Here is a 10,364-nt window from a genome sequence, read left to right on the forward strand (position 1 = left end):
GTTTTACTTTCTAACATGTCATTTATTTAATGTCTAGGGGAACAAGAAATTTTTTAATAATTTTAACATGAAAATTTCAGTTATTTGCACTAAACCGCATATCAGTGTGAACATGCTCACCACCCAAAAATATTATATTTAAACTTTTAAAACTGCCAGCAAAATAACTGTATAGCTCAAAATGACACTTACCATTGTACAAACAAACAAAATTAATTATGAAATCAAAGTAACTATAAGGAAAAAGAAATTAATTTCACTTTGCACATTATTTACATGAGCACATATGTACAGATTTCTCCAATGAGGTGTTAGGGGTGCTTTCTGCTTATAGTGGCCCTGAGCACATCTTGCTAAAGCACACATATTTCAGACCCAAGCCTTATCCATGCTAGATCTTAATAACATTAAATAAACCTGATTATGTCAACTGCAAATGCTGCTGCACATTCTCCTCGTTCATTTACAATGAAATTGATGCATGAGTATCAACTCCAATTTTAAAGCAGTCCATTATAAATCAAGATGCATTAGATGAACTTTGTAATACTTTGAATTGGTACAACTTTTTTACTACAATGTGTTCATGCTTCAATCATTGGCTAGATTGAGACCATGATACCATATCAATCTCTGAGATTTACTACTGTATCACAGTAATATCCATGTAAAATGAGCAGATCTTTTCGATTTTTGTATGGATCTTTTGGTGTCAATCTTGCAGATAAGGGGTGCAACAGGGTTCATTATTAGGCCCACTTTAAAATGAGAAATGATACATTCACAACCTGCCAGAAGGGTTAACAGATACCAAGCCAAGCATGTTGTTCAACAGTGGTAACACCTCAACCCAAGCTGAATGAAGATCCACCACGCTTTTCAAAGCATCAAGTCCTTCTTACCAGCCATTACCAGTAGACGTGGCCAAAGCTTAAGGAGCCATACAAACCCATGTGTTTCCAAACCCCAGCCAGACAGTGGATGCCCTTGCAGGAGTGAGGTGACTAGTAAAGATCACCATCTGGAGAGAATACAAGAGACAGCCTCCAACTTGCTGTGAAGAAAAACTGAGCTTGCTTTCCATTCCGAATGACTTTTTCTTCGCCGACTGATTGCATGTTAGGCGTAGGAAACTTCTATGCTGGGCGATGCTTTGTAGAGGACTTCGCTCTTCAGAGGCCGGTGGTCAAACCTATTTGTGAATGAATTCCGTAAGTGGACTTGGATGACTTTTAAAACGGTTGGCCCTATTCAGATCACAGCTGGGGTATAAGTGAAAGAGAAGATCGAGTCACTGAGCTGTGCTTCCTGGGTGTCGAGGAACGATTAGGAGGGTATGTATAACTAATGAAGGCCAGCTTCTTGACTGTTGATGATGTGCAGGTGAGGGAGAAGAGACTGTGTGGGAAGGGGGCGGAACTTATGATGCAAAACAGGGCCTAATCTGCATTTCTTAAGGTGGTTGTCTTGTTATAGCTCAGTCCAAATATTACATGCTATCAGCATTAGGATCTTAGAGATGAAGGGAGCCGGGAGATCTAACAGAACACCTCCACCAGTGACTCACTGAAGACATCTCAGGCAAAGAGAAAGATAGGGAATACAAACCATCCTCTTCTTGCTTGAAGGATTGCACTATAGCTCACTTGGCTTTAAAGTCCATTAATGATGACCAAAACCTTGCAGAAGGAGCCTTCATACAGACTTGATGACCTGGTACGCTGTTGGTGGAAACTGGCTCACAATATATTCTGGATTAACCATGATGTTTCAGGTCTTGAGCTTTGCGGCTGTTTGCTTGAGAGGAGAGAAACATGAGAACACACAACACTGTTAGCTTAAATGCTTTTTTGAGCTCTGTGATGTGGGACCTGACATGACCTGCTGACCCTACCCCATCAGATCTTTGCCTTTTTTCCATTGGTGTAAGGGATAGTGTGCAAGTAAATTGATTGCCTGATACTTCACTAAATGGGCTGTGTGAATAGGTTATACTGGGTCTTGAATATAGCACCTAAGTCCCTGTGTGTGGATGTGTCATCCGTCAGAAAGTCCATCACTCTACAAGAGTTAAAAATTTAGATATCTTTCATAAATACGATCAGCACTAGACTCTGAGTGTGTCTATCTATGTAGATATCTGGTCCCTTATCTACAGTCTTTTTAAGCTCTATAAATGAAAATTCTCTGGTCACTCCCCACCCTTTCCCCATACTATGAGGTTGTAAGACTGGCTGAGCTGACTTTACAGTCTATTTTGCTTGGGTCAGAGGGAGTGAATGTAACCCCAAGCCCTGTTAGAAATGCTAAACATGAGTCTAAATCTGGGAAGGCCAAGCTGGACTGCACATACTCCACCGGCACAGAGGGCCTGAACCTGTAACAGAACGGAAAAAAATAAAACTTTAGACTTCAATTATCAATAGCATAATTTTTGTAAGCAATCTGCCAGGCATCTGCACTCACGTTTTAATAATGGCCCTCAGCGCTAGATTTCTTTCACGCTCCACAAACTTATCAATAAGGTAAGCAGCCATACGTGGAGCATTCTGATAGAGTCTGAAAAACCGGTGGAAGTTTCCAAGCGCCCAGGCAGTACGGAGCTCAAGAGCATGAGCTACACACGGATCAGCACGGAGCTCAGGGGTCAGGTACACAAGCTCGGTTGTCAGGTCTAAGAAAAAATTAGCGAAGGCATTAAACACTTCATGAGAGATTGAGAAACAATGAAATGGACTGCAAAATAGTGAGAGTAAAAACTGTTGTTTACTGGATGATAAAAACTGGATGTTTACCTCCAGAATTCTTAGTAAAGATGTAGTAGATAAGTCTGTAGGAAGTGAATTCTCCCACGTTGTCCGATGGGCAGTCTTTATACAGCGCCTTCAGCTGGGTCTGGCACTGGTTGAACTCCTCGTGGTCACCCTGATAACAGTTGAAATGTTGGTTTAGTCCAAAATAATGATAAATGCCTTTAATCGGAGCTAACTTTACATGCACATACCTTTTCCAGAGCAATGCGAGCATGTGTCTCATACACCTCCACAGTGAAGTCTGTACGCACACCTTGAACCTGAATGACAAGAATTCAAAATAAGACACTAAAAGATAAAAATGTGAAGCAGAAAAGTGGTACTACTAAGCGTTACTCACAGTGAGATCCTGTCTTATTGACTTCATTTGTTCACATGCGTACAAGTAATCCTGATTGGATTTCCAATGAGTTTGAACAGCAATCAGGGACTTTCGCAACACCTAAAACACAACAGAAGATTCAATACAAATCTTCAAATAAATCTGCTTAATTTACCAACTACATACCAATTTTGAGTACAACCCACAAATAACACAAAGCATCCAGTGTTGACCACACAACTATAACCATTAAAGGGGTCCTATTATGCTCTTTTACAAAGTCTTGATTTTGTTTGGGGGTGTACTAGAACATGCTCTCATGCTTGGTGGTTCAAAAAAATGCATTATTTTTCACATAACTTACATTATTACAATAACTTTCTCCCCAGTCTGGCACAAACGGCTCAATTAGTTCCGGGTTTGATGAAGGCCTGCCTTCCGAAAAACAAAATGTAACGTGATTGGTTAGCTGTCCCAGTGCGTTGTGATTGGCAAACAGCTTAGACGTGTTTCAGTACTGCCCCGCCCCTTGCCAAAGCAACAAGTTCCGTCTGCTCCGGTTAAGGATGGCATCAATATTGCCATATCAATTTGAGCCGGATTCAGACCCCAAGAATATTGAACAAGAGGTTCACAAAGAACCTTTGCACGCACGGATATTTCAAGACATATTAGAGTGGTAACATTGTTGTTGTTTTTTGGGCTAAATCACGTTTTAGATAGAATGTCAATAACCGCTTAAAAATAACTGCATTTACTAAGTACAGATAAGTACATATGTATTATGTTTATTGTTCTTTAATTCTAACATTATAACATGAATTGCAGTGAAACTGTTATACATTTGAATTTATTTATACCATAGTCCAGTGTTTCCCACAGACTGAGTCTGTCCTCGCTGCAGCCTGAAGCACGATGACGTAGCTGGACTATATCCACTACGTAGTGGATATTTTGTAAAAACTTTAATGTCTAAATTCATCCGCAATGTTTTCGTCTATACCGGCAACTTCAAAGCTTTATTTATTTTATTTTTTTAATAGCCTGCATTTCATATGTTATCGCCAGGATGCACAGTGCTGTATCCATTATTATAAGGATACAACAAGATTGATATGCAGACGTTGCACTGTAAATTGCTAATTATTACGATATACATCACTCTTTCAGAGTTAGCCTACATGTCTTTTTGATTGTATCCGTCATGTTTATTTAAATTTAATTGGGGATATTAGATTAATTTTGTTTATTGTGCTGTTGGAGTGGTAGAGATCGAGGTTTCCCTGGTAAGGCTGTACACAAAGCAGCGCTCAGCTCACAAACGCTGCTTTATCAGACATTACATGCAAGATGAAATGAAAATGACATCCAAAATTTTCTGAAGATGGTCGGTTTCCTTCAGTGATATAAAAACACCCGCACTCAGTGTATGGGAAACACTGTAGTCTCATAACTGAATGGTAAATTCTGCAGATTACATCATTCTCCAGTATTGCACTGTCAGCCATTTATAAAAACATTTTCATAATTGTAACATGCATATTAATAATTATTAATTATTCAGGTGCATGTGTAATAACTTGCGAAACTTGATGCTTAGCAGCACTTTTTCGTCATCTTGTCTGATGCACGCAACCAAGCGTTCTAACCAGACCTCGCCCCTCCCCACCCCGCAACCATTAGAATTTCGTAGGTGGGAATTCTAGTAATGATATTCTAGTGGGCCGCTTTGTGACATCACAAAACCCGGAAAACAATGCTGTAGTCCAAACGAGCCGTTCGTTGTGGTTCTTGAAAAGCGATTTTTAAAAAAATGAAATATCACCCTTTGGAGTCGACTTTGAGATTTGTAACTTTGTAGATCTTTTTTATGCCTAAACATACACACTACACACTGACTAAAATTCAAAAAGAGAAAAAGCATAATAGGACCCCTTTAAACAGATCTCTAAAATAAGCAACACTTTGAGAAACACTCACAGAAACAGGTCTGACGGTTGCAGGGTCAGGGGCACAGGTCAGGCGCAGGTAGTTTTTGGTGATGTCCTGACAGGTGCCGACTATGGGGCATTCATCCCAACTCAGTCCCTCTTGAGTGCCATTGGGGAGGTCAAAAACATTGATGTTTAACACTAGGGGCTCAGTGCGTAGTTTAGTGTGGAAGCGTGCTGCACGGCTCTGCTTCTTCGCTTCACGATTTGGGTCATGAAAGTCAAGCCCTGCGTTACCACCTTTCCGCTTTTTACCAATACCGCTGGAGAGGTCTTCCATATTCCTGATGGAAGTCAGAAAAGAAGGTTAATTAGGCCACTAGAAATGTTTAAAAGGGGTCATGAATTGATAAATCAACTTTTACTTGAACTTTTGATATATAAGAGGTAGGGTTGGGCCGATAGACGATGCCATCGTCGATGTCTGACAGACATCACGATGTTGAGCTGCTACTAATATGCAGGGCATTGAAACCGCTTTCGAATGCGCGCTTTCATTTTACTTTCACTTTCACTTTCGAGATTCGCGATCACACAGACTCTATGCTACGGATTTCAATGGTAGGTACTGCCACTACCACACATTTTACTAGATTGGATATTTGTCAGTGGTGCTCAGTATCTGCAAATCATTCGCCATTGTCCTATCAGTCATCTCTCCTTACTCTGTGTATGTGGTAAGTGAACTTTCATGTACTATAATGTAACAGTCTACCGCTAGCAAGCGGCTAACCATGTCCCATTAGTTTCTCCATAGAACGCGTTATTTGTTTTCCGTGCCTTTCTGCATACGGATTCACGCTTCGGGCACACCCCCTAACCCCCAATGTCATCGTCCATCAAGATGTTTCACTGTAGACATCGTCCGATGCCAATTTGGTAGACATCGCCCAAACCTAGTAACAGGTCATCGTACTAAAAGAATACCCTGTAAGTTTCAGAACTGAAAACGTCTTTGTTACTGAAATAAAAGTTTTTATTGACATCAGGCCCAGCGAACGCCAGATCCTGGAATGTGCCTACCTATGACATAATAGATAGGTTAAACTCCGCCTCCACAGAAGAATATCAACGCCTAATTCTGTAGCCCCGCCCACTGATACGCACATGACAGTCAGGGGTTAAAGCAAAAAAAAAAAAAATCTTTTGACTGAATTTTTCCTCAGCCAAACCCCATTCCACAGCCATACCTGTCACACACCCAGTTTAAGAGCAGTTGTTTCTTGTAATTAGGAGCGCTTGTCCTCCTAATTTAAAAAATTTAGGAGCACCTTCTGATCAATATTAAAAAATTCTGATCAAAAATTAGCCTTCCTACTATTCAGTGTTTCCTAGGATTTTTTCCAGCCGTGGTGGCAGGACTATTTCTCATGGACCACGCCCCCACCCAAGAATCACGTGCACTCAGAATTGAATTTATTTTAACTAAAAAAAGACAAGTAAATAGTAAATAATAAAATAAGAACAAATAAATTAATGACAATCAATATCACAAACAAAAACAATAACAAGATACAAATTAAATTAACAGTACTTTAATTTTTTCAGTTAGGTCTAGCTATAATCTACTCAACTGTAAAATAACACTTGATAGTCTTCACTGTATAATGAAAGGCAGCAGGAGGTTTATTTAGGCTGCTGTCTCTTTAAGACCTCATGCACGGATCTAATATACTGTTACACATGGCTCTATGCTTACTTTTCTTTTTAGGAGCTCTTGTCCTCCTAATTTAAACAATTTAGGAGCACCTTCTGATCAATAATCAAATTCTGATCAAAAATTATCCTTCCTAATATGAGGTGACATTTGACTTCTTAAAGTGACTTACAAGAGTATTTTCTTTGTAATGGCATCATTTTCATCTGTCAAATTCAAAAATGTATGTTTATAAGCTTTTTAACATTTCTATTTAAAACAATATAATAAGTAGAATAAGACAAATAAGTTACCAATCATATGAAATTAGTATTAGTTTCTTTTCCCCTCATTTTTTCCAATTGACGGAAATCCGTCGAAGACTCGCTGCAATTAACAGAAACCCGTTGTAGCGACGGAGAACTTTAATCCCTGCATAGTAGGGAAATAACATAAGTGGCGCTAAACTGGATCGAGCAACCAAGCAATACACATGCCATTGAAGATCGCAAAATATTGTGCAGTGCCTGGTTGTGGAAGAACACAAATCGCTGCATAAGCTTCCTTCAGATTCAAATATCAGGAATGCGTGGTTGAACAGGAATGGCGCAGCAGACGTATGAAAGTAAAAAATATTTGTACTGTGTCACTATTGCTTTGTTAGAGATCGCTTGACATGTCATGATTATGTGTACGTGTCTAACCAAAGTCACAGAAGGCTCCAACTATGAAGGATGTAGCTTGTCAAACAGACACACAGAAAGTTAGTTTACTATGCAAAACTATTATCCAATCATAGCAGTGGGTGTTTACTTCCAAGTCTTCAATGCGGCACGCCCATAAAAAACCAAGTATTTCTCGAGCCGGCCTCAAAACCAGGGTAGAAAATAACCTATTACTTATTGATTTTAATGTTTTTGAATGTAAAAACCACACGAACGTCATAAGTGGACCTCAGACAACAGTATAAAATACTGTTCATGACCCCTTTAAAGTGGCTACACTGTCATACTGAGCAAAATGTGATGAAAACATTCCCTAAAGTTTGGTAATGCCATTTAATTTTGTTGTACAAACAATAATATCTCACCTCCGCCCTCTGTTTGCTTTGCCTCTTCCTCTGCCTCTCTCTCCCGCAGCTCCTCTACCTCGCTCCCTTTCTGCCCCACGGCCTCGGCCAGCCTTTTGTTGCCGCCGGGACAGTGGAAGTCGAGGATCACTTGACATGCTGCTGTCTGACTGAGAGCCAGAGTCACTAAAGGAGGAACACAATCACCTGTCAAATCCTACAGATCTCCAAATCCTTTCATATTTATACTGATGAATGAAAGTGATTGTATTATATTATTAAGCAAGTTTGCAACCCTGTGCATTACCTGCGATGATGTCTACTCCGGTCCCTGTGTCGGCTGTGAGGTGACGGGGATCGTGATGAGGAGTGGGATGAGCTTGAAGAGGGGCTTCTTTGAGAAAAGACATTTCTGTAGTTACCCAACCTGGCCCCGCCCCTGCCACGGGTGGCTCCACCTCTCCCAATAGCATTCTCCTGAGAACGCTGAGGAACCGGCTCCCAGCGAGACTGCTTTGGCTTCAAACTGATAAAGCAAGTGGTTGTTTAGTGCCAGTAGTTAATAGTTTGAAATAGCATATCTGAAGCTGAATGAACGAAGAATGCTGAACTGAACCAAGGGTAGAAAGTTACAGAACAGAGATGCAACCCACTCTGGCAGTGGTTCTCTGGTCCAGTCGATGGTGTAAGCAGAGCCATCCTGTAGTCTGGACTGCAGAAGGTCTTTCAGCACTTTTTCCGTACGGTCCTTATCCTCTTCAGATTCACAGGCTGTAAAGCAGCGCTGTACATACTCTTTCATGGCCTGTGGCCAGTCCTGAGGCCTACAAGATATATAAAATAGTTTTCAATGATTCAAAATTACAATTAAATATCACTTAGTTAATATGGGTGATACATTGCATTTAAATTAGCACAGATCTAATGATTTACCTCAACTTAAAATATTACCCAGTATGCTTACCGAGTTTGGGCACTTCCTGTGGAAGTGGTAGAGGTTGCAGCAACAGACCCAGGCGATGGGTTTGTCGCAGTGGGGGAAGCCAATCCAGGGGCCTGATCACCTGGAGTAAAGTTTTGATTGGCCATGACGTATGGGCGTTTTTGTACATTAAATTTGACAGCACTGGATCCAGGAGCCTCTGTTAGGGAAGAAAGAGAACATTAGGAGGATATAATTAAAAGCACACGTTGCACTAGGGCTGGGAAAATAAATCGATGCATCACGAGTCGAGAAATGATTCAGCATTGATTCTGAGATTTTCCGAATGCATCGCGATTCTTTCTCGAGTAGATTCTGATCTTAGTTTTGAACAGCAGAGGGCACTGCATGCTTTAGAAACAGCCATACTCTGCTTGTTTCCAAATCCTTACACACACTTGAACCTAAAATAATCATTCATAAAGCTCGAAAAGGTTTAAGCGAGTTACAAGGGTGTTCACAGTGGGCTGCGTTTACATTAATCTCACATCATAAAAGCATTCTGAGCAGAGGTGAAATTTTGACTCAACCGAACGCACAAGCGCTCTTAAGCGCTCTTCTTCATGAGCGTTTGAGTGTGCAGATAAAAACTAAATTACAGCGCCATCTGCTGTTAAAATCTAAGCTCAGAATCGATTCCAGAGAGAATCGCGATGCATTCGGAATATCTCAGAATCGCATCACAGCCCTACGTTGCACACACATAAGCACAGAGACACGTACGTTTCATGCGTTGCCACAGCTGCTGGCCACCTTTGTTCATATTGCTATTGTTAGGTTTCTTAGCATCCGTTGCAGGAGGGGGCTGGGAGGAATAGCTGGAGGACTGATCTTCCATCATAGGCATAGCAGGGGCCTGAAAAAGAGAGGGAGGGATAATCTGTGAATTACTTAAAACTTACAAAAATAGTTGATATACATGGCCAGCATGAATTCAGAATGATATATGGAGGTCTATACCTGTCCAGTGGGTTTAGTGGGTGTCTGGTAGCCTCCTTGAACACCATACTGTCCTGGAGGATATGGTCCTCCATACTGAAGGAAAATATATAAATATTGAAACAGCACAAAATAGGACAGCTGTAATGGTTGGGTTGAGTGGTACTAGCACAGTCATGTATTGCACAGTTTCTTTTCATATTCAGCTGCAGAGGTCTTATTAAAGGCACTAATGTTATCCAGCCAAAAGAATTTGATTTCTTTTTTTGTCAATATTAATAATACAGCAGACAGCACCAGATCTACCAGGATACATTTCCAAGGCAAGGTGTATTTTGACACATATCTGAACACTGCTTTGGATTAGAGCAGTGGTTCCCAACCCTGGTCCTGGAGGCACCCCAACACTGCACGTTTTGTCCGTACGGGCCCTGTCCTGGAGCCTGCTGCTGAGGGGGCTGATATGCTGGAGCTTGGTAACCCTGGTACCCTGGCCGAATCTGTCCTGAATTGTAGCCCTGCATCATAGGGTTTGAATCAGTGGGGCTGTATGGCATGGTACAATTAGGGTTGTAGGGGGTCTGGGATGGTGGAGGGGGGTACTGGGCATTG

At 41.0% G+C, this 10,364-nt stretch overlaps 1 protein-coding gene across 2 annotated transcripts in view; it reads right to left on the reverse strand.

Moving 5' to 3' along the window:
* Window positions 1-881: 881 nt before the first annotated feature.
* LOC107744285 (leukocyte receptor cluster member 8 homolog) overlaps window positions 882-10,364 on the reverse strand; it is an 11,154-nt gene continuing 1,671 nt past the window's right edge. Inside the window, exons 4-15 of one of the 2 annotated variants that reach the window (XM_016557837.1) lie at window positions 9,774-9,848; window positions 9,537-9,669; window positions 8,796-8,895; window positions 8,485-8,655; window positions 8,139-8,357; window positions 7,853-8,017; window positions 5,116-5,410; window positions 3,154-3,255; window positions 3,005-3,073; window positions 2,796-2,925; window positions 2,467-2,674; window positions 882-2,377 (exon numbers count right to left, since the gene is read on the reverse strand). In XM_016557837.1, coding sequence (XP_016413323.1) covers window positions 2,215-2,377; window positions 2,467-2,674; window positions 2,796-2,925; window positions 3,005-3,073; window positions 3,154-3,255; window positions 5,116-5,410; window positions 7,853-8,017; window positions 8,139-8,357; window positions 8,485-8,655; window positions 8,796-8,895; window positions 9,537-9,669; window positions 9,774-9,848 — 1,830 coding nt within the window. In that variant the 3' untranslated portion in view covers window positions 882-2,214. Of the gene's footprint in view, window positions 2,378-2,466; window positions 2,675-2,795; window positions 2,926-3,004; window positions 3,074-3,153; window positions 3,256-5,115; window positions 5,411-7,852; window positions 8,018-8,138; window positions 8,358-8,484; window positions 8,656-8,795; window positions 8,974-9,536; window positions 9,670-9,773; window positions 9,849-10,364 lie in introns of both variants that reach the window. The other variant, XM_016557836.1, reaches the window with a different exon arrangement.

This window comes from Sinocyclocheilus rhinocerous, unplaced genomic scaffold (assembly GCF_001515625.1).
Source record: "Sinocyclocheilus rhinocerous isolate Xijiao unplaced genomic scaffold, SAMN03320098_v1.1 scaffold137, whole genome shotgun sequence".
Taxonomy (NCBI): Eukaryota; Metazoa; Chordata; class Actinopteri; order Cypriniformes; family Cyprinidae; genus Sinocyclocheilus; species Sinocyclocheilus rhinocerous.